Below are 23,971 nucleotides of genomic sequence, written 5' to 3' on the forward strand. Positions count from 1 at the left end.
GTGTTTTACATTAAACAAGCTTTGCAGAGTGAAAAACAAACCCATGTCCAAGTATCACGAAATGTGGATTTCTCACATTAAAAGAGTAGACAGTACTGTTTATTCAATAGGTCAAATATATTTGATATAAAAGTACTGCTGTGTGCATGTGAATTGAGATCAAAACTTGTATATATATTACATGAATTGTTGAATGAAGCTCTTGTATTATAAATACAATTATATCTTAAATGATTTCTATTCATATTTTTTCAATAGAATTAAATGGATTAAAACGGAACTTGCTTTATTTCTCCCTGAATGCTCACATTTAATTACATGGAGAGTACCATTACAATGGACAACTAATTAACTGTGGATTTTACTTATTACATATCTGTTTTATTGCATAAGTAGTAGTTGCATTCATTCTACTTTATTTTTTCATTTGGTTTCAAAATACTTGTGTTTTAGCCTATTGAAACCTCTTGGCTAAATTCTACCAATCTGCACACTGTTATCATTGTGAGATGACATTTAATCCATGAAAAAGATAACAGCAAAATAGGTCATTGTTGATCCTTGGGGTTGGAGAACTAAGAACAAATTGTCCAAATATTTACACCTTTGTGATTGCAGAGGTCGAGGTCCATTTATTATATTTGTTAAAACAGTTAGGAGAAAACCATCCTCAAGATACCCAAAATTGTAGCACCACTCATTTAACAAAAATTTGCAAGTAAAAGTGGTTACGTAAGAAGAATGCTTAACCCTTCCTTGGACCAGAACAATTTTTAACCCTTCCTTGGTTTACACTGAAGTGTTGCATAAACCGCTTATGGTTACAGTCACATTGTCCTGGATTTTGTGGTGGTAATGACAGAAACTGTTAGCGCTTTCGGTCATTACTCCACTGAACTTTGAGAGTTCACACATGCGCAGAATAACATGGCAATTCAGGAGTTGCTGTCAGTGATTCTACGCTTCTCCAGAGGGTGCGCTGTTAAGGTCCCCCCATGACTGCAGTCAGTGGGAAGTCAATGAACTGACGGGTGTTTCCACTCTTAGCTGTGCTGTAAAAGTCCTTGAAAAAGTGGCACCTTGTTGAATGATGTGTAACTGGGTTTTTAACAGCGTACCTAATTATTGCTAAACACCCTCACTGGGCCCTGTAAAAGCTAATTTTATATTTGTGGAATGTTAAATATCTCCATAATTGAAAAAAAATAAAGTATATTAATCTTCATTTTGGCTTCTTTCTAATTTCAATCATAAATAATTTAGTTTGCAATCTATAATTCTAAATTAAAAGTAAATGGATTCAGTGCTTTTAACTTCCTGATTTACTATCTGTGAAAATACTTCAATCTGATTGGCTGCTTTCCCTGTTTGATGACATCACTGCTGCTGCATGTCTGGAGATCCTTTGATTTGGTACCAGATTTAAACTACTGTTGGAAAAGGAAGTCTGCACTACCGAGATCGTTAGATCTTTGTGGGCAGCTGTCTTCGAGGTCAGCGGCGAGTGCCGTTTCTTTGCCATTGACTGCAAAATCTGGGCCAATATCTTTCCTTGTTACAATGGTATAGTATTTGCTTAACATTTGACGGATATGGGAAAAAAATACTTAAGTTTAGAAACAATCTGAGCTGCTCAAAAATATTTTATAGATTTTGCCAATGCCCTAAATAGCTAGCAAGGTGGCACTACATCTTTACAGACCCAATCCCATTGTGATTATTGTCAAATCATCGCAATCTCCAAACAGCGCGTTGTTCCCAGTATGTATACGCCATACGGACAATCCCAATGTGGCAATCCTTTAAGTATGGCAAACTATAAAATATATACTCTCATATAGGGCGGCACAGTGGCGCAGTGGTTAGCACCGCTGCCTCACAGCTCCAGCGACCCGGGTTCAATTCTGGGCACTGCCTGTGTGTAGTTTGCAAGTTCTCCCTGTGTCTGCATGGGTTTCCTCCGGGTGCTCCGGTTTCCTCCCACAAGCCAAAAGACTTGCAGGTTGGTAGGTCAATTGGCCATTATAAATTGCCCCTAGTATAGGTAGGTGGTAGGGAAATATAGGGACAGGTGGGGATGTGGTAGGAATATGGGATTAGTGTTTCTTTTTCTTTTGGGCCTCCTTATCTCGAGAGACAATGGATACGCGCCTGGAGGTGGTCAGTGGTTTGTGAAGCAGCGCCTGGAGTGGCTATAATGGCCAATTCTGGAGTGACAGGCTCTTCCACAGGTGCTGCAGAGAAATTTGTTTGTTGGGGCTGTTGCACAGTTGGCTCTCCCCTTGCGCCTCTGTCTTTTTTCCTGCCAACTACTAAGTCTCTTCGACTTGCCACAATTTAGCCCTGTCTTTATGGCTGCCCGCCAGCTCTGGCGAATGCTGGCAACTGACTCCCACGACTTGTGATCAATGTCACACGATTTCATGTCGCGTTTGCAGACGTCTTTATAACGGAGACATGGACGGCCGGTGGGTCTGATACCAGTGGCGAGCTCGCTGTACAATGTGTCTTTGGGGATCCTGCCATCTTCCATGCGGCTCACATGGCCAAGCCATCTCAAGCGCCGCTGACTCAGTAGTGTGTATAAGCTGGGGGTGTTGGCCGCTTCAAGGACTTCTGTGTTGGAGATATAGTCCTGCCACCTGATGCCAAGTATTCTCCGAAGGCAGCGAAGATGGAATGAATTGAGACGTCGCTCTTGGCTGGCATACGTTGTCCAGGCCTCGCTGCCGTAGAGCAAGGTACTGAGGACACAGGCCTGATACACTCGGACTTTTGTGTTCCGTGTCAGTGCGCCATTTTCCCACACTCTCTTGGCCAGTCTGGACATAGCAGTGGAAGCCTTACCCATGCGCTTGTTGATTTCTGCATCTAGAGACAGGTTACTGGTGATAGTTGAGCCTAGGTAGGTGAACTCTTGAACCACTTCCAGAGCGTGGTCGCCAATATTGATGGATGGAGCATTTCTGACATCCTGCCCCATGATGTTCGTTTTCTTGAGGCTGATGGTTAGGCCAAATTCATTGCAGGCAGACGCAAACCTGTCGATGAGACTCTGCAGGCATTCTTCAGTGTGAGATGTTAAAGCAGCATCGTCAGCAAAGAGGAGTTCTCTGATGAGGACTTTCCGTACTTTGGACTTCGCTCTTAGACGGGCAAGGTTGAACAACCTGCCCCCTGATCTTGTGTGGAGGAAAATTCCTTCTTCAGAGGATTTGAACGCATGTGAAAGCAGCAGGGAGAAGAAAATCCCAAAAAGTGTGGGTGCGAGAACACAGCCCTGTTTCACACCACTCAGGATAGGAAAGGGCTCTGATGAGGAGCCACCATGTTGAATTGTGCCTTTCATATTGTCATGGAATGAGGTGATGATACTTAGTAGCTTTGGTGGACATCCGATCTTTTCTAGTAGTCTGAAGAGACCACGTCTGCTGACGAGGTCAAAGGCTTTGGTGAGATCAATGAAAGCAATGTAGAGGGGCATCTGTTGTTCACGGCATTTCTCCTGTATCTGACGAAGGGAGAACAGCATGTCAATAGTCGATCTCTCTGCACGAAAGCCACACTGTGCCTCAGGGTAGACGCGCTCGGCCAGCTTCTGGAGCCTGTTCAGAGCGACTCGAGCAAAGACTTTCCCCACTATGCTGAGCAGGGAGATTCCACGGTAGTTGTTGCAGTCACCGCGGTCACCTTTGTTTTTATAGAGGGTGATGATGTTGGCATCGCGCATGTCCTGGGGTACTGCTCCCTCGTCCCAGCACAGGCATAGCAGTTCATGTAGTGCTGAGAGTATAGCAGGCTTGGCACTCTTGATTATTTCAGGGGTAATGCTGTCCTTCCCAGGGGCTTTTCCGCTGGCTAGGGAATCAATGGCATCACTGAGTTCCGATTTGGTTGGCTGTATGTCCAGCTCATCCATGACTGGTAGAGGCTGGGCTGCATTGAGGGCAGTCTCAGTGACTGCATTCTCCCTGGAGTACAGTTCTAGGTAGTGCTCAACCCAGCGGTCCATCTGTTTGCGTTGGTCAGTGATTATGTCCCCCGATTTAGATTTGAGGGGGGTGATCTTCTTGATGGTTGGCCCAAGAGCTCTCTTCATGCCATCATACATTCCTCTGATGTTTCCGGTGTCTGAGGCCAGCTGAATATGACTGCATAGGTGTTGCCAGTAGTCGTTTGCGCAACGCCTAGCTGTTCTTTGTGCAGTACTTCTGGCTGCTTTAAGTGCTGCGGATGTTAAATCGCTGGGATTAGTGTAGGATTAGTATAAATGGGTGGTTGATGGTCGGCACAGACTCGGTGGGCCGAAGGGCCTGTTTCAGTGCTGTATCTCTAAATATTCAGAGACTGGAGAACAAATAAAGTTAAGATGAGATTTCATAGAAATGTTCACAATTAGGAGTGGTTTTGTTGAAGTAAATTCAGAAAAAATATCTCTGCTCGTCTGTAACTAAATTTAAGATAACTAAAAGAATGAAAGGAAAGGGTATGAGCTTTAGGGTGGTTAGGGCATGGCAATGCTCTACTAAAATCAGTGGTTGAAACAAAATCTATAATGGATTTTAAAATGTAACTGGATATATATTTGAATAAGAAATGTTCAAGGGGAATGGGACTAAATGGATAGCTCTTTCAGCTGCTACAGGCACAATGGCATGCTGTAAAATTCCGAGATCGAGTCTGAAAGGTACTGGCTTGTTGGGTTCAATATCCTATTCCAGTTTCTTAAAACTTTCTTCTTGTGAACCAGTAGCTTTATTTATTTATAGACAGACCAAAGTGGACAGGATTGAAAAGCTCTAACTTTCCTTAACAGAATATCATAACCGTGGAGAATACACAGGGGTATGCCTCTTTTTTTAATACAGTTATGCAATGTTACATTCACCAGTGCAGCTAACCATCAGCTTTTAGTTTTAAACACGAGACAAGGTAACTGAAAAGCTCTTAACATTGCAAGAGTCTGCCGTTGCAAAATTTCAAATGTGTTCCTTACACAATGTATTTAAAAACTATCTTGAAAAATTCAATAAAAACAAAATACTGCAGATGCTGGAAATCTGAAACAACAACAGAATGCTGGAAATACTCAGCAGGTCTAGCAGCATCTGTGGAGAGAGAAACAGTTAACGTTTCAGGTCAATGACCTTTCATCAGAACTAGGAAAAATTAGACAAGTAACTGGTCTTCAACCTGAATGTTAACTCTGTGTTTCTGTTCACAGGTGCTGCCAGACCTGCTGAGTATTTCCAGCACTTTATGTTTTTATTTCAAAAATCCAGTGTTGAATTTAATGAAGTTGAATTTGTAAAATACTAATTTATTTTCCTGACTGTTGAAGTTTGGGAAATGACCAACTGAAGGAAACATTGAACGTTTATTAGAAATGGAGTGTAATAATATAGTAGTTATTATACTGGACTAGCAACCCAAAGGCAGGGGAGTCAGATTATCTGAGTTGTTCATACAGAGATCGGGTACGAACACGACAGGCCAAATGGCCTCCTGTGCTGTAACCATTCTGCGATTCTATCATCATTTCTTTTCACTACTCCCTATTTCCTTGATTCCACCCTTTTCTCTGGCTGCTGAAGCTCTGTCTGATGGTGTGCAGACCTTAGTGTTCTGCTAAATCCTGAGCTGAGCTTCAAACACCTTTACATAATTCATCTAATTTTACTGCCAAAACATCTCTTATATCTATGCCTACATTACCTACCACCGCTGAAACCCTTATTCTTGCATTTGTTGATACCATGCGTAATCTTTTTGATATCCTCCCAAACTTTTCCCTATACAATCTCCAAGCCATCGTTCCTGTGAAAATTTTATGCTCTGTTATCTTGACAGCAGAATTATAACATTTTTCTGTGGGTTAATAATTCAGCCATTGGAATATATAAATGCCAGAAGTTCCCCTCATGATCTGAACTAAGCAAGTGGTAAAGGTTCATGGCGGCACAGTGGCGCAGTGGTTAGCACTGCAGCCTCACAGCTCCAGGGACCTGGGTTCGATTCTGGGTACTGCCTGTGCGGAGTTTGCAAGTTCTCCCTGTGACTGCGTGGGTTTTCGCCGGGTGCTCCGGTTTCCTCCCACTGCCAAAGACTTGCAGGTGATGGGTAAATTGGCTGTTGTGAATTGCCCCTAGTGTAGGTCGGTGGTAGGGAATATGGGATTACTGTAGGGTTAGTATAAATGGGTGGTTGTTGGTCGGCACAGACTCGGTGGGCCGAAGAGCCTGTTTCAGTGCTGTCTCTCTTTAAAAAAAAAAATTTGCATTCATGACAGGTGGTCATCCAGTCTTTGCATAAGTCTACATTGAAGTCCCTAATAAAGGTACAAGTGAATCCAGGGTTAATCAAGGAGTGCATCACCCTTTTCCAAGAATTGGCTTTGTTGTATTGAGTGTTGTGGGTTACCGCTGACTAGGTCTGGTAATCCCGTAGGCTCCGTGGATGTCCGCTGCCGGTGCAATCTTAAGGCAACCCCCACCCCCACCCCACCCCCTGCCGTGGAGCCTGACATCAGGACCTCAATAAAATCCCAGCCATAATGTGATCTCAATTATATCCATCACTGGTCTCCTTTATAATGGGCTAATAGTCCACAAATTCCATTTTATGTTCAGATATTCTTGATAGTCATGTCATTGCACAATTCACCTCTCCCATTCCCTCCTATAAAGCACCTTTTGTTGTGTCAAAAGCACTATAAAGTACAAGTGGCATTTGAGTGTTTAAGCTACTAACATGGCAGTACAGTAAACTGGATTCACAGTACTCAAATAAAAGCAAAATACTGTGGATGCTGGAAATTTGAAATAAAAACAAGAAATGCTGGAACCACTCAGCAGGTCTGGCAGCATCTGTGGAAAGAGAAGCAGAGTTAACGTTTCGGGTCAGTGACCCTTCTTCGGAACTAGCAAAGATGTGAAATGTCAAAGGTTATAAGCAAGTGAGGCGGAGGTGGGGCAAGAGATAACAAAGGAGAAGGTGTAGATTGGACAAGGCCACATAGCTGACCAAGAGGTCATGGAGCAAAGGCAAACAATATGTTAATAGTGTGTTGAAAGACAAAGCATTGGTACATATAGGGTGTTAACGAACTGAAGATTGAGCAGCAGCAAGTACAAACATGAAAAAAAACAGTGGGTAAGCAAACTGAACAAACTACAATTAAATGAAATAAACAAAAGAAAAAATATTGTAAAAAATTTAAAAAAGAAAAAATAACTAAAAATAAAAGTAAAATGGGGGGCCCGTCATGCTCTGAAATTATTAAACTCAATGTTCAGTCCGGCAGGCTGTAGTGTGCCTAATCTGAAAATGAGATGCTGTTCTTCGAGCTTGCGTTGATGTTCAGTGGAACACTGCAGCAAGCCCAGGATAGAGATGTGAGCATGAGAGCAGGTGGGAGTGTTGAAATGGCAAGCAACCGGAAGCTCAGGGTCCTGCTTGCGGACTGAGCGGAGGTGTTCCGCAAAGCGGTCACCCAGTCTGCGTTTGGTAGAGGACCCCAATGTAGAGGAGACCACATTGTGAGCAGCGAATACAGTATACCAGTTCAGTTTGCTTACCCACTTTTTTTCATGTTTGTACTTGCTGCTGCTCAATCTTCAGTCTGTTAACACCCTATATGTACCAATGCTTTTTCTTTCAGCACACCATTAACAGATTGTTTGCCTTTGCTCCATGAGCTCTTGGTCAGCTATGTGGCCTTGTCCAATCTACACCTTCTCCTTTGTTATCTCTTGCCCCACCCCCGCCTCACTTGCTTATAACCTTTGACATTTCTAATCTTTGCTAGTTCCGAAGAAGGGTCACTGACCCGAAACGTTAGCTTTGCTTCTCTTTCCACAGATGCTGCCAGACCTGCTGAGTGGTTCCAGCATTTCTTTTTTTTATCACAGCACTCAAAGTCTGTATGTTTCTGTATTTGTTTTACAAGTGAGCAAGCATGGGTAAAACATGAGTCAAAGTCCCATAGATGGCTAAGGTTCTCTGACCATACTTTCATTGAACAACCCTAAGCACGCTTCATTAGAAGTCGGTACAGAAAATGTTTTGTAATGCGTTACTGCAGGTCATGTTCTTCAATCTTTGGCTTCACACCTAGCTAGATGTTATAATAATAGTGTATTCTATATGTGCCTTTGCAACTAACACTTCTGAATCATCACCTTTGAGGGCTAAGTGGTTCCAGGCCTGGGTACTTAGTTGGTGCTTAATGTGCTGTAATCCATCAGATTGTGCAACGTCTGAAGACTCTGGCCATATTAGGATTTGACCAGAAATTTTAATAGGCTCAAGTGTTTCCTCCTTTTCCGGGGGAATGGAGCGAATGTCCTGGATTGCTCAGGAATCTTAACTATTTATGTTATTTATTTAGAGATACAGCACTGAAACAGGCCCTTCAGCCCACCAAGTCTGTGCCGATCAAGAACCACCCATTTATACTAACCCTGCAGTAATCCCATATTCCCTACCACCTACCTACGCTAGGGGCAATTTACAATGGCCAATTTACCTATCACCTGCAAGTCTTTAGTGGTGGGAGGAAACCGGAGCACCCGGTGAAAACTCACGCGGTCACAGGGAGAACTTGCAAACTCCGCACAGGTAGTACCCAGAATTGAACCCAGGACCCTGGAGCTGTGAGGCTGCGGTGCTAACCACTGCGTCGCCCAATTAAAATGCAATTTTCTAAAAAATTTTAAGTTGAAATTAGATCATGGTGATCAGTATGCTTAATATTCACGTGGCCTCACTTTGAGATGGAGGTACAAGATACATTTGCAGGACAAGAAAATTGACTAATTGTGCTAAAGTCTCATTTCTCTCTGCCTTTTAAAGTTTATGATGCAAAATCAGTTTAGTCAGTCAAGCCTAATGAACACAAGCCCACAATACACATTTATTACACTAAACACAAATATTCAACAGTCAAAGTTAGCTGGTGCAGAACATGCAAGCATCACATGGGTACAGCATGAGGTACTTCAAACTTTTTTCTGGGGAAGATCCGATGGAATTTCACTCTACTTCTGTCTGAACATAGGAACATAGAAAGTAGGAGCAGGAGTAGGCCATTTGGCCCTTCGAGCCTGCTCTGCCATTCATTATGATCATGGCTGATCATCCAACTCAGTAACCTCTTCCCGCTTTCTCCCTTTGATCCCTTTAGACCCAAGAGCTATATCTAATTCCTTCTTGAAAACATACAATGTTTTGGCCTCAACCACAGGCTCACCACTGTTTGGTGAAGAAATTTCTCCGCATCTCAGTCCTGAAAGGTTTACCCCGTATCCTTAGACTATGACCCCTGATTCTGGACTCCCCCACCATCGGGAACATCCTTCCTGCATCTACCCTGACAAGTCCTGTTAGAATTTTATAGGTTTCTATGAGATCCCTCCTCACTCTTCTGAACTCCAGTGAATGTAATCCTAACCGACTCAATCTCTCCTCATATGTCAGTCCCGCCATCCCAGGAATCAGTCTGATAAACCTTCGCTGCACTCCCTCTATAGCAAGAACATCTTTCCTCAGATAAGGAGACCAAAATTGCACACAATATTCCAGATGTAGCCTCACCAAGACCCTGTATAATTGCAGCAAGACATCCTTGCTCCTGTACTCAAAGCCTATCGCTATGAGGGCCAACGTACCATTTGCCTTTTTTACCGCCTGTTGCACCTGCATGCCTACCTTCAGTGACTGGTGTACGACAACACCCAGGTCTCGCTGCATATTCCCCTCTCTCAGCTTATAGCCGTTCAGATAATAATCTGCCTTCCTGTTTTTGCTACCAAAGTGGATAACCTCACATTTATCCACATTATACTGCTTCTGCCATGCATTTGCCCACTCACTCAACTTGTCCAAATCACCCTGAAACCTCTCTGCATCCTCCTCACAACTCGCCCTCCCACCTAGTTTTGTGTCATCTGCAAATTTGGAGATATTACATTTAGTTCCCTCATCTAAATCCTTAATATATATTGTGAATAGCTGGGGTCCTAGCACCGATCCCTGCGGTACCCCACTAGTCACTGCCTGCCATTTGGAAAAAGACCTGTTTATTCCTACTCTTTGTTTCCTGTCTGCGAACCAATTTTCTATCCATCGTAATACACTACCCCCATCCCGTGCGCTTTAATTTTACATGCTAATCTCTTAAGTGGGACTTTGTCGAAAGCAGCCTGAAAGTCCAAATAATCCACATCGACTGGCTCCCCATCATCAACTCTACTAGTTACATCCTTGAAGAATTCTAGTAGATTTGTCAAGCATGATTTCCCTTTTGTAAATCCATGCTACTTGCCTGATTCTACCACTGCTGTGCTATCAAATCCTTGATAATGGACTCTAGACTTTTCCCAGCTACTGACGTCAAGTTGACTGGTCTATAATTCCCTGCTTTCTCTCTACCTTCCTTCTGAACTGGAACAGCTTGATAATTCAGGCTGTTGAACATGTAATCAATTCAGGGCCTGTTGCCTTGACAACAAATATTAACAACAACATTTTAAAAAGAAATATTTGTATTTAAATTAGATTTTAGAACATTTTTGCAATGATGTAACAGAAATGTACAGAAATCTGAACTTGAATTGAAAACCTAATTAGCTATTTTCCATATTCTTTGCTAACCCTTTATTTTACTGTGAAAATTTTAATATGTGGAAAATATATTTTATATTTCTGTTTTCTTTTCTTTTGGGCCTCCTTATCTCGAGAGACAATGGATACGCGCCTGGAGGTGGTCAGTGGTTTGTGAAGCAGCGCCTGGAGTGGCTATAAAGGCCAATTCTGGAGTGACAGGCTCTTCCACAGGTGCTGCAGAGAAATTTGTTTGTTGGGGCTGTTGCACAGTTGGCTCTCCCCTTGCGCCTCTGTCTTTTTTCCTGCCAACTACTAAGTCTCTTCGACTCGCCACAATTTAGCCCTGTCTTTATGGCTGCCCGCCAGCTCTGGCGAATGCTGGCAACTGACTCCCACGACTTGTGATCAATGTCACACGATTTCATGTCGCGTTTGCAGACGTCTTTATAACGGAGACATGGACGGCCGGTGGGTCTGATACCAGTGGCGAGCTCGCTGTACAATGTGTCTTTGGGGATCCTGCCATCTTCCATGCGGCTCACATGGCCAAGCCATCTCAAGCGCCGCTGACTCAGTAGTGTGTATAAGCTGGGGGTGTTGGCCGCTTCAAGGACTTCTGTGTTGGAGATATAGTCCTGCCACCTGATGCCAAGTATTCTCCGGAGGCAGCGAAGATGGAATGAATTGAGACGTCGCTCTTGGCTGGCATACGTTGTCCAGGCCTCGCTGCCGTAGAGCAAGGTACTGAGGACACAGGCCTGATACACTCGGACTTTTGTGTTCCGTGTCAGTGCGCCATTTTCCCACACTCTCTTGGCCAGTCTGGACATAGCAGTGGAAGCCTTACCCATGCGCTTGTTGATTTCTGCATCTAGAGACAGGTTACTGGTGATAGTTGAGCCTAGGTAGGTGAACTCTTGAACCACTTCCAGAGCGTGGTCGCCAATATTGATGGATGGAGCATTTCTGACATCCTGCCCCATGATGTTCGTTTTCTTGAGGCTGATGGTTAGGCCAAATTCATTGCAGGCAGACGCAAACCTGTCGATGAGACTCTGCAGGCATTCTTCAGTGTGAGATGTTAAAGCAATAACAGCATATTTCTGTTACCTCTTAAATTTTACTTGGAGAAAACTTTATAGTTATCTTTCAGTAATGACTGAATATCTTCCATGTGTAGTTTTGGTATTGTAGACAAGCTTGTACTCATGTTGTACTTGAATGTTTGGAGAGAGAAAGGTTGCTTGTGAGAGCCACCACATTTCATACATAACAATCTACGAGGGGATATCATTCAAATGGTAGCTGTTAGGAAACTCAAGGCACAGAGTGCCCATAAATAATTTTCTGGGGCTGTTAATAAGCAAGCTGCTTAAGGGTCCATTGATGGATCATTGTGTTTATCAGGGGACTATTGAGCCAAGCAGACCAAGAAAAATTCAGATTTGATTATTGGTATGTGCTGAGTTATCCGTGTACTTCAATTGTCCTCAGCATTCTTGAGTTAGGGAGAGGACAGTTGGCCAGGATCCTTGTTCTTGATCAGCACCTAGTGACTGTTAGTGGGCGCACTGAATCCATGGGAAGAGCCTACATGTTCCAACGTATGTAATTAATTTCTCTCCCCTATGTTTGAAAGCTGCAAAGATTTTGTGAAAGTCAAGTATGTGAGAGGCATTCGAGCCCAAGGGGAATGAAGATTATTGGGAAATAAAGCGGTTTTAGAATATGAAAGATGCATTGGATTGAAGGAATGGATTACCCAATTTATTAGATTTTTCATAAGATGACTGTACATTCTGACACTGACTATAATTCAAAAGTACCTAATTTGCTGTAAAGCAGTTTGGGATGTCCTGAGACCATGAAAGGCACTGTATAAATGTATTTCTTTTAGTCATCTTTGACAAGTGGCATGATCCAATGACAGTCACAGCAACCTTCGAAGTTGAATCAACTACACTGTCCCTTGAAAAAACTTGATTTTCTGCAACAAGATACTCCTCTCTACTTCCATTTTACTGATACACATAGCAGTTTACAAGATTTAGTTGGAAGAAACCACATTTACCATTGGCCAAGAAAATCCTGCTTTCCTGACATTCTTGACTCAACCTTCAATCATTCCTATTAAGTTACAGCTGGCAAGCCAAATATGGTAAAACAACCTGTAAAACTCACAGTTGATCACATAGCTTCTCAGACCAGCTTGACCAGAGAGATGTTTGTAAAGTGCCTGTTAAAATCACTACTGTTACCTAGAAAAGCCTCAAACATTAAGGTTCACACTGTCTAATCAAAGATGTGACATTGCAATTATTTCTATATAACAGCTATGTTAGCAGTAGGTAAATGTCAGTCATTATACAAAGTTCAGATTCAAGCGAAGTACCTAAAAGTTCATTATGTAACTTCTCTTAGGTTTTAAATTTGATCCTGAACCAGCTGATGGCCCGATGTGATTGTAACTTTCTTTCAAAACTATTTGCTCACTCTGTTTCAGTACGAGGATTAGTGAACTCAGTAGTTTATGGTAGACCCGCTGTATTTTTGTATCTTGTTTTGCATGTGGTAAATCGCTTAGTAGATGGTACCTGTCAACTTTGTTACTAAAGTTTTGAGTTTGCATGTCTCAGGTTATGATAGCAGTCAAGTTTTTATCTGTCATCCTGTGTTCCTTCCATTTAAAGGAACTGCTGTATTTTTATATAGAACTACATCGAATGTGCAGCACAGACGTGGTCGTTCGACCAATCGGTTCATGTCAGTGTTTATGCTCCATGTGAAATTGCTCCGATATCTGACCCTGTTAGTATAACCTTCTACACCTTTCTCCCTCATGTGTTTAGGTAGCATACTGGTTGTCAAACTTTTTTGCTCGAAGGACCACTTTTCAAAAGGATTAGTAATCACCCCCGGACCCACAAATCTAAATTATAATACTCTAAATATGCATTTAGTAAGTGTTTTAATAATGCTTTTAGGGAGACAGGTATTTACTTAGAAGTATTTACTTACTGACATAGTGATATTCTTGCTGCCCTCAGCACTCCGCCCTATGCGCTCCCCTCCTCAGTGAGAAGACCAGCCCACACTGCGCTGTGCAGGTGCACTCTGCTCCCACTTCCCGGCTCACATCAAGCCTACCTCGGGCTGGCCGCCCATAAGGCTGGCCCTTCTCGGTAAACGCTTTCACATTAAATTCTCCACAGGCCGCAGTTTGAGAACCACTGATCTAGCATCCCTTAAGTGCATTGCATATTTACCACATTGTGTTTTAATTTCTACCTTGAAAGGAGTAGGAGAACTCAGAAAAACAACAGTTGTAAGTGGGAGCAAAATCTAAATTAAACCTGTCAGTAAGCAGAGATCAGCTGCTTGCATAATAGAATCTATTCCCTAGCCCTACAATAACTGGTTGTGAAGGTCAATAGAGTGGTCAAGAAGGCATACGGCATGCTTTCCTTCATCGGATGGGGTGTTGAGTACAAGGGTTGGAAGGTCATGTTACAGTTGTATAAGACTTTGGTTCGGCCACATTTGGAATACTGCGTGCAGTTCTGGTCGCCACATTACCAAAAGGATGTAGATGCTTTGGAGAGGGTGCAGTGGAGGTTCACCAGGATGTTACCTGGTATGGAGGGCGTTAGCTATGAAGAGAGGTTGAGTAGATTAGGATTATTTTCATTAGAAAGACGGAGGTTGAGGGGGGACCTGATTGAGGTGTACAAAATCATGAGAGGTATAGACAGGGTGGATAGCAAGAAGCTTTTTCCCAGAGTGGGGGATTCAATTACTAGGGGTCACGAGTTCAAAGTGAGAGGGGAAAAGTTTAGGGGGGATATGCATGGAAAGTTCTTTACGCAGAGGGTGGTGAGTGCCTGGAACGCGTTGCCAGCGGAGGTGGTAGACGCGGGCACGATAACGTCTTTTAAGATGTATCTAGACAGATACATGAATGGGCAGGAAGCAAAGAGATACAGACCCTTAGAAAATAGGCGACATGTTTAGATAGAGGATCTGGATCGGCGCAGGCTTGGAGGGCCGAAGGGCCAATTCCTGTGCTGTAATTTTCTTTGTTCTTTGTTCTAATAAAGTTATTCTACTTGTGCTGTAGCTGCTTGTAGACCAGCCTAAAATTTTCTCCTCTAACTTGCAAACCATCTGCTAGTAACAATTTACATGCTTTGACCCAGAATTTTGGCGCCTTAATGTTGCAAGCAGTTGAGTTTGAGCTCGCTGTAACATTCTTGATTTTTCTTTCGTTCTTATCTGCTTGTACTGTGAGCACTCACTTTCAATTGCGTGTTCTTGAACGATCTCTCTCCCTCCCATATGCACGTGATATCTGGCGCAAGCTCTTGTGTTTATAGTTTCTGTTAGATTGTCATGGGAGCCTTTTCTGCCAGAGAAATTAGGTTATAGTTCAAATCAAGACCTTCTAAACATAGAAACAGAAAAATTTACAGCACAGAAGGAGGCCATTTGGCCCATGGTGTCCATGACCTCCAAATAAAGGTGTAGGGAATATAATTTAAACAAAATGGCATCTTAAGGTGGGCAATGGGAAAATCTTTGATGTACCAGGATTGATTTTTTTTTACTCTCTGAAAAATGGCAAGGCTCAAATCAATGGCTGATTATCTAGCAGCAGTCCAATGAACTAGTCACCTGGAATGAAGATATGCTGTGCATGCCATGGACAGGTACACAATTCCATTATAAAGGAGAGAGCAATGTGCCCTACTATTAGTGATGACATATGTACCATAAATCATTTGGCCCATCTAGTTCCTCTTGGGAATGGAGCATCATCTCATATTTCCCCTTGCCCAATATACGCTTTTCCGCCCACTGATCAGTTTCCTGCATCATCCACCTTTGTAACTTGGAGTGAGACTACCAACTGAATTTGTGCTGAACTTGGGGGCCACTAAGTTTTTGGATTCAAGTCGAGTGAAAACTGGACAGAGACTGCAAACTCATTTCATTTTAGACTCCAATGGAGAAAATTCTTTCATCCCACTAGTCTGGGTTGAATTTGTGCCTCCAGTCAGAGAAATTGAAAAGTTAAGTGACTTAACCCACTGTAACTCAAATCACTCCCAAAATATTGAATCTTTTACATCAAAAATATTGTAAATGTATGTCTGGAGTACATCTTTTCTTTCTGCTACTAGCTGAATATGAAACTTAAAAATTAACCTTTCATAGACTTTGACTAGCTTTAAAATGTTTTTGCTTGACCCATCGATAGTGGTTTTAAATAATAACCATTATTATAAAAATAAAGGAAGGGGGTGGATGAGAGTAACTGAATATTAGATGCTGTTTGTGTTTTGCACTTTTTCCCTTGTATTTATTTTGCCTCTATTCTAGTTTAATGAAAAAACGGTTTAACCCTGGAACCATTGCATTTAAAGTATATGCTTGCAAGTTATGCTTTGGTTGATTCCTATTTTGTTGTTCATTCTTTAACAGTTTGTGCAGAAGCTTTCAACCCAGATGATGATGATGAGGAAGATACAGAACCCAGGGTAAGATCTTCAATTGCAACATCTTAGTTGATAAAAATGGAGTCTGTAAACTGCCAAAACTTTAATATTACAACTTTTTTCCCCACTCAGTTCCTAATCTGCACTGTGGCATTTGCAGAAAGGGAGTGAAATTTCAAGGGCAGAATCAAGCTTGGGCAGTCCCTGGTGACCTTCTGACTGCTAGCTACTGGGGTGGTCTGGGTGTAGGAAATGTTCCGGTCTTCAAGTACCCCCAATAAAAAATGAAGCAAGAATTGGTTTTGTTTAGCAATCAAAAAACATTTGCAGGGACTTGTAACTTTGCACATAATCTTGATTTGCCGCATTAGAAGCTGCAGAGGACTGTTGCTTTAAAAAAAACACTTTTGATTTGGAAACTGATGCATCACTGTTGTGATTAAGATGAGATTCTTTGTGTTCAAAATTTTGACAGGTTCAAAATGTCCTGGCAGAATTAACCAAAATTTTTGGCATATAATTTTAGTCAGCTAGGACAATAGAATGCATATTTTTCATTCATTACTCTAGTCAGGCCATTCTGCAATTATGGTATGTTTTTTTGCTGGAGGGGCCGATACAGTACTGAAGCAACCTTGAAACTATTACATAATGCAGAATTATGTTTATATATTTTGACAATTTTGTTGCAGAAATTGAGCTATTGACCTATTTCAAATTTCTAAATGGATCATTTAATCATTTTGAAAGCCTTAAATCCCTCAAGTGCAAAAAGTTAAATATTATTGGCAGGGAAATATCTTGCAGGACTTGAATTTTACTTGCGTTTTCTGTTTTACTTTCATGTTCTGTTTAGTGCTAAATATTGTATCTGTATTGGAAAAGTGTCAATTGAGTCTGTGTGTTCTGTATGTGTTGTTTATTAAGGTATTGATTGAATGTAAAGTGGGCATTAGAGATTAATGTTTCCAGTTAGTTCCCACCCATTGTTTTAGTTTAAATAATTATTGTTACTTTAGGGATAAAGGGATTGGGAATCTAATTGATTAGTGGAAACACTGGTGAGCCAGTGCCAATTAGCTGTTCTTCAGGGTAGACATCCTGCAATGATTGTGTAGCTTCATTCCTTCTGTCTCTGTTATGAAAGCTGATGCCTTGTTCTTGTGACATTAATTTTCTACCAATGAGTTGGATACAAAAGATGCCACACAAGATCAAGTTAGCACTGAGTTGTTTGAATTATTGTCAGCTAAGCTTTAAAGGGTTGTTTACAGTCTCATCCCAAATTCATAAGGATTGCCAAAGAAGTCTTTTGTAGAGAGATGTTTCTGATTTGAATGGCAGTTCAGCCTGCACTAAGTGCAGAAAACTATAAAATCTCAGTAGCAAGTTAAAGTCTAGGCTTGTTCGATGAAAGTTTGGTCAGAGAACCTTAGATATCTATGGGACTTTGACTCATGTTTTACCCATGATTGCTTGCTTGTAAAACAAATTCAGAAATGTACAGACTTTGAGTACTGTGACTCGAGTTTACTGTACAGCCATGCTAGTAGCTTAGGCACTCAGATGCCACTTATACTTTATAGTGCTTTTGACATAACAAAAGGGCTTTACGGGAGGGAAAGAGAGAGGTGAATTGTGCAATGAAATGACAGCTATCAAGAATATCTGAACATAAAATGGAATTTGTGGACTATATTAGTCCATTATAAAGGAGACCTGTGATGAATATCATTGAGATCACATTTTAGAGTCATAGAGTTATACAGCACAGAAACAGGCCCTTCGGCCCATCGTGTCTGTGCTGACTATCAAGCACCTTGATCGGTGCTATTCTAATCCCACTTTCCATCACTTGGCCTGTAGCCTTCTATGCAATGGCGTTTCAAGAGCTCATCTAAATACTTCTTAAATGTTGCGAGGTTTCCTGCCTCTACCACCCCTTCAGATAGTGTGTTCCAGATTCCAACCACCCTCTCTCTGGGTGAAAAATTTTGGCCGGGATTTTATTCAGGTCCCGACGTCAGGCTCCATGGTGGGGGTTGCTGTAAGATTGCACTGGCAGCGGACCTCCACGGAGCCCGACGACAGGATTACCAGGCCCAGTCTTCCAGGCAGCGGCAGTGAGGCTCCGTGGTGGCGCCCCCCGGCCACTTGGCCATGGGACCCAACTTTACATGCTTAAATAAAGGAAATGCAGATATTTACATACCTTTTACCACGATCTTGTCAGCTGTCCGCGATCTTCCAAGCAACGGCCTGCACTCCCGCACCTTCGCTTTCCTGTCCAGGGAAAGCTGGCGCCACAAAGATGGGGAAGGGGGAAACTGTGCATTGTAGTGAAGTGGGGATTGGTGGGAATGGGTCAACTCTGCACTTTCAGTGTAGTGGTGGGGGAGAAGGGTTGAATTCTGCACTTAGGTCAGTGGCATGGTGGGGGGAGGCGTGAAAGGGGTCAACTCTGCACTTAGTACAGTTGGGATAGAAAAGGGTTAATCTGGGCTTTCCTGGAGTAGTCGGGGGGTAGGTGGGTGGGTCAAACTTTATTTTTTTGTTGCAGTTGTGGGGGTGGTGGGGAACAAGTTCCATCTGTCACCGCAGGCCTGGCAGCCCTTTAAAAGTGGTGTCAGAGGCAGCTGACGCCATTACCAGGGTCGCAGAGCCCATCCCCGACACTGGATTGGCCTTTTGAGGAATAGAGTTTCAAAGACTCTCGACCCTCTGAGAGAAAGAATTTCCTCTCATTTTTGTCTTAAATGGGCTAACCCTTATTTTTGAACAGTGATCCCTAGTTCTAGATTCTCCCTCAAGAGGAAACATCCTTTCCACATCCACCCTGTCGAGACCCCTCAGGATTTTATATGGTCCAATCAAGTTGCCTCTTACTCTTACAATCTCCAGCGGATACAAGCCTAGCCTGTCCAACCTATCCTCATAAGACAGCCCGCCTATTCCAGATATTAGTCTAGGAAACCTTCTCTGAACTGCTTCCAACGCATCTACATCCTTCCTTAAATAAGGAGAGCAGTACTGTACACAGTATTCCAGTGTGGTCTCACCAATGCCCTGTATAACTGAAGCATTCCCTCCCTACTTTTGTATTCAATCACTCTCGCAATAAAAATAACATTCTATTAGCTTTCCGAATTATTTGCTGTATTTGCATACTAAGCTTTTACGATTCAGGCACTCGGACACTGTTACGACCGACCGCTCAAGTCAAAGCCCCCAGTCAAAATATACGACTCTGATTGTGGTGGGAGAAACGCACTGTTGATTCAATCTCATCCCTCTACAGATCGTCTAACATATCATTTTTAAACTTTCCAAATTAAAGAAAGACCAAGCCAAATTGTACCATCTATTAACCCAGAAAGCAGTTGAGGCCAAAACATTGTATGTTTTCAAGAAGGAGTTAGATATAGCTCTTGGGGCGAAAGGGATCAAAGGATATGGGGGGAAAGCGGGAGCAGGTTACTGGGTTGGACGATCAGCCATGATCATAATGAATGGCGGAGCAGGCTCGAAGGGCCAAATGGCCTACTCCTGCTCCTATTTTCTATGCTTCTATGTTAACCCCCAAATAAGGCTACCCAAACCAGGTGTCTTTAGATAAACAAATTAACTGTTTAATTAGAAAAACTAAATTCTTAAACATTACTAAGATAGAAACAACATTTAAAATAGAAATATTAGTGTCCTTGCATATTTATGCTCCTGCCAGATGTGGAACAGTCCAAGGTTGCTAAAGTCCTTACAGCCGTCTGATGGGGAAAAAAAATAAGATTCTTCAACAATAGAACAGTCCGTAGTCTAATTCAGAAGTTGAAATTGTTGCTTTTTTCCGGCAATGAATTTCAACAACTAACAACTTGCAAATACTTCTTAATGAATCAATTTGGCTTTAAAATTTTTGAGGGATAAAAGATTGTCACAGTCTAACTTCCCTTCCTTCAGTTTAAATTATCAGAGATAATTTGTTTTGGCTTGACTTTTTAGAATTTTGAGAGAGAATAATAAATAAACAGACTAAATTCTCTTCCTTCGGTTTAAATGGTCTGAGAGCACTGCTTTCAGGTGCTAACACATAGCTGTCTGTCTGTTTCTCCAGTTAGAACAGTCTGTCTCAACTAAAAAGCCAGTTCAAAAGATAATTGCAACATTGTATATCCGGTCCTAGGTCACTGAATGGCTGTTGCCAGGTAACCAGGATGCATTCTTTGAAACTGGTTGGTTCCCTCTCCATATGGTTTTATCCAACGGCAACCAAAATGCACCTTCTCAGTAACTACCGAGGCTTGCTTGTTCTTAAAGCAGTACTGATCCTTTGCTGTCTTAAAGCCACACCACATATTTCCTGAAAAAAAACTACAGGATCATAACAACACCCAGATCCCTCTGCATCTCAGCTCTGCAATCTCTCACCATTTCGATAATATGCTTTTTTATTCTTCCTGCCAAAATGGACAATTTCACATTTTCCCACATCATACTCCATTTGCCAAATCTTTGCCCACTCACTTAACCTATCTATATCCCTTTGTAGCCTCCTTATGTCCTCTTCACAACTTACTTTCCTACCAATCTTTGTGTCATTAGCAAATTTAGCAACCATACTTTCGGTCCCTTCATCCATGTCATTTATATAAATTGTAAAAAGTCGAGGCCCCAGCACTGATCCCTGTGGCACGCTACTTGTTACATCTTGCCAACCAGAAAATGACCCATTTATGCCTACTGTTTTTTGTTAGCCAATCTTCTATCCATGACTATGAGCCTTTATTTTTCACAATAACTTTTGATATGGCACCTTATTAAATGCCTTCTGGAAATCTAAGTACAATACATCCACCGGTTCCCCTTTATCCACAGCACATGTTACTTCTTAAAACAGCTCCCCTACATTGGTTAGGCATGATTTCCCTTTCACAAAACCGTGTTGACTGTGCCTGATTACCTTGAATTTTATGAAGTGCCCTGCTATAATATTTTGAATAGCTTCTAACATTTTCCCTATGACAGATGTTAAGCTAACTGGCCTGTAGTTTCCTGCTTTCTGTCTCCCTCCCTTTTTGAATAAAGGAGTTACATTGGCTATTTTCCAATCTAATGGCACCTTCCCGGAATATAGGAAATTTTAGAAAATTAAAACCAACACATCAACTGTCTTACTTGTCACTTATTTATTTATTTATTTAGAGATACAGCACTGAAACAGGCCCTTCGGCCCACCGAGTCTGTGCCGACCAACAACCACCCATGTATACTAACCCTGCAGTAATTCCATATTCCCTACCACCTACCTACACTAGGGGCAATTTACAATGGCCAATTTACCTATCAACCCGCAAGTCTTTGGCTGTGGGAGGAAACAGGAGCACCCGGCGAAAACCCACGCGGTCACAGGGAGAACTTGCAAACTCCACACAGGCAGTATCCAGAATTGAACCCAGGTCCCTGGAGCTGTGAGGCTGCAGTGCTAACCACTGCGCCACTGTGCTGCCCTAAGACCCTAGGATGAAGACCATCAGGACCCAGGGACTTATCAGTCCGCAGCTCCAACAATGTGCTCAGTACAACCTCTCTGGTGATTGTAATGTTCTTGAGTTCCTCCCTTTCATTTACTGATTTACAGCTATTACTCGGATGTTACTTGTATCGTCTATAGTGAAGACTGATGTAAAATACCTGTTCAATTCATCTGCCATCTCTTTATTTTCCATTAATTCCCCATACTCACTTTCTATAGGACCAATGTTCACTTTGTTAACTTTTCTTTTTTAAAATATCGATAGAAACTCTTACTAAATGTTTTTATATTTGTAGCTTGCCTTCTCTCGTACTCTAATTTTTCCCTCCTTACTAATCTTTTCGTCATTCTTTGCTGCTTTTTATATTCTGTCCAATCTTCTGACCTGCCACCTATCTTTGCGCAATTATCTTATTTTCTTTACCATCTTTCACTTTTTTTGTTCACCATGAATTTTTCTTGTTGGAATGTATCTATGCTCTGTATTCTGAAATATCCCCTTAAATGTCTGCCACTGCAAGTCTATTGACCTATCCTGCAACCTAATTTGCAAGTTCACTTTTCTAGCTCTGCTATCATGCCCTCATAACTGCCCTTATTTAACTTTAAAATACTAGTCTTAGACCCACTCTTCTCTCCCTCAAACTGAATGTAAAATTCCACCATATTATGATCGCTGCTACCTAGAGGCGCCTTCACTATGAGGTCATTAATTAATCCTATCTCGTTGCACAATACCAGGTCTAGTATAACCTGCTGTCTGGTTGGCTCCAGATGTGCTGTTCTAAGGAACTATCCCAAAAACATTCTATGAACTCATCTAGGCTACCTTTGCCTATCTGATTCTTCCAGTCTATATGTAGATTAAAATACCCCATGATTATCGCCGTCCCTTTCTGACAAACTCCCATTATTTCTTCCTTTATACTCTGTCCGACCATTTGGTTACTGTTCGGGGGCCTGTATACCACTCCCACAAGTAACTTCTTGCCCTTATCATTTCTCATTTCTACCCAAACTGCTTCTGCATTCTGGTCTCCTGAACGTAGGTCATCCCTCTCTATTGTGCTAATACCATCATTAATTAACAGAGCCACCCCTCCACTATAATTGTCAGAAACTCACAAATCTCTTTTCTGGCCCCTATTAGCACTCTGAGATATGATTACAATTTATTTGTTTTAGCATCTTTAGAACATTTATGTCAAATACTTTGAGTTTACTTGTGTTACCTCTGGGGAGGGGCATGTTGTCACCATCTGCCCTTGTGACTACTTTGAGGAAGGAATTGGGATATTTCCTATTTTGTGTTTACCCCCTTTTCCCAATTGTTGATGGCTTTTCTGCCCTTTTGATTTTGCAGTACTCATTTTTTTTATATACATGTGTTTCACCTTCACCACTGTGCTTTTTTTTTGTAGGTTGTCTGCCCCTTTAAAAATGTCATCCTGTATATTGTTACGACTAACTGCTCAAGACAAAGCTCCAATCAAAATATATGATTCTGATTATGGTGCGAGAAATGCACTGTTGATTCAGTCCCGCCTCTCCACAGATCCCTAACATATCATTTTAAACTTTCCAAATTAAAGAAAACCACAGCCAAATTGATCATCTATTAACTCCCGAATGAGGCGAACCAAACCAGGTCAATAAATTAACAGTTTAATTAGAAAAACTAAATTCTTAAACACTACGAAGATATAAACAACATTTTTATAAAAATAGAAAAATTAGTGTCCTTGCAGATTTACGCTCCTGCCGAAGTGAAATCTTCCAATGTGGAACAGGTTGCTTGAAGTCCTCACAGCCGTCCGATGGGTGGGGGGTGGTGGGGGAATGCCCAACATCTGAAACTCCAACTCTTCTTTCTTTTAGCGATGACCTCAGTCGATCAACAACTCGCAAATACTTCAATGAATCAATTTGAATTTTAAGGGGTGAAAAAGTGATCAGTCTAAAATTCACCTTCCTTCAGTTTAAATTATCAGAGAACTCTTTATCAGAGTTAGGTTCATGCTGGTCCAGCTGTCTGTGTGTCTGTTAACTGTATCTCAAAAGCCAATCTTTTCAGCTAGCTTCAAACGTCAATTGGCAACAATGTGTATTTAACCTCAGTCTCTGAGTGGCTGTATCCTACAGCAACAAGAATGCATTCTTTGACTCACAGCCCCTGGTACTTGTTGACTTAAAGCAGTACTGGTCCTTTTCCAGCCTCAAAGGCATGCTGCATACATCCTGGAAAAGTAAAAAAAAGCTACAGGATCATAATATCTAAATAAATGAAAAACTGTGCTTATTCATGTATTACTTAACTGTTTTTGCATCTGTGCTGCAGTAT

General features: G+C 41.8%; 1 protein-coding gene across 1 annotated transcript in view; it reads left to right on the forward strand.

Annotated features, from left to right (window-relative positions):
* prkar2aa (protein kinase, cAMP-dependent, regulatory, type II, alpha A) overlaps positions 1-23,971 on the forward strand; it is a 403,140-nt gene that overhangs the window by 252,418 nt on the left and 126,751 nt on the right. Inside the window, exon 9 of the mRNA XM_068052117.1 lies at positions 16,087-16,142. Coding sequence (XP_067908218.1) covers positions 16,087-16,142 — 56 coding nt within the window. The remainder of the gene's footprint in view (positions 1-16,086; positions 16,143-23,971) is intronic.

This window comes from Heterodontus francisci, chromosome 19, assembly GCF_036365525.1.
Source record: "Heterodontus francisci isolate sHetFra1 chromosome 19, sHetFra1.hap1, whole genome shotgun sequence".
NCBI lineage: Eukaryota > Metazoa > Chordata > Chondrichthyes > Heterodontiformes > Heterodontidae > Heterodontus > Heterodontus francisci.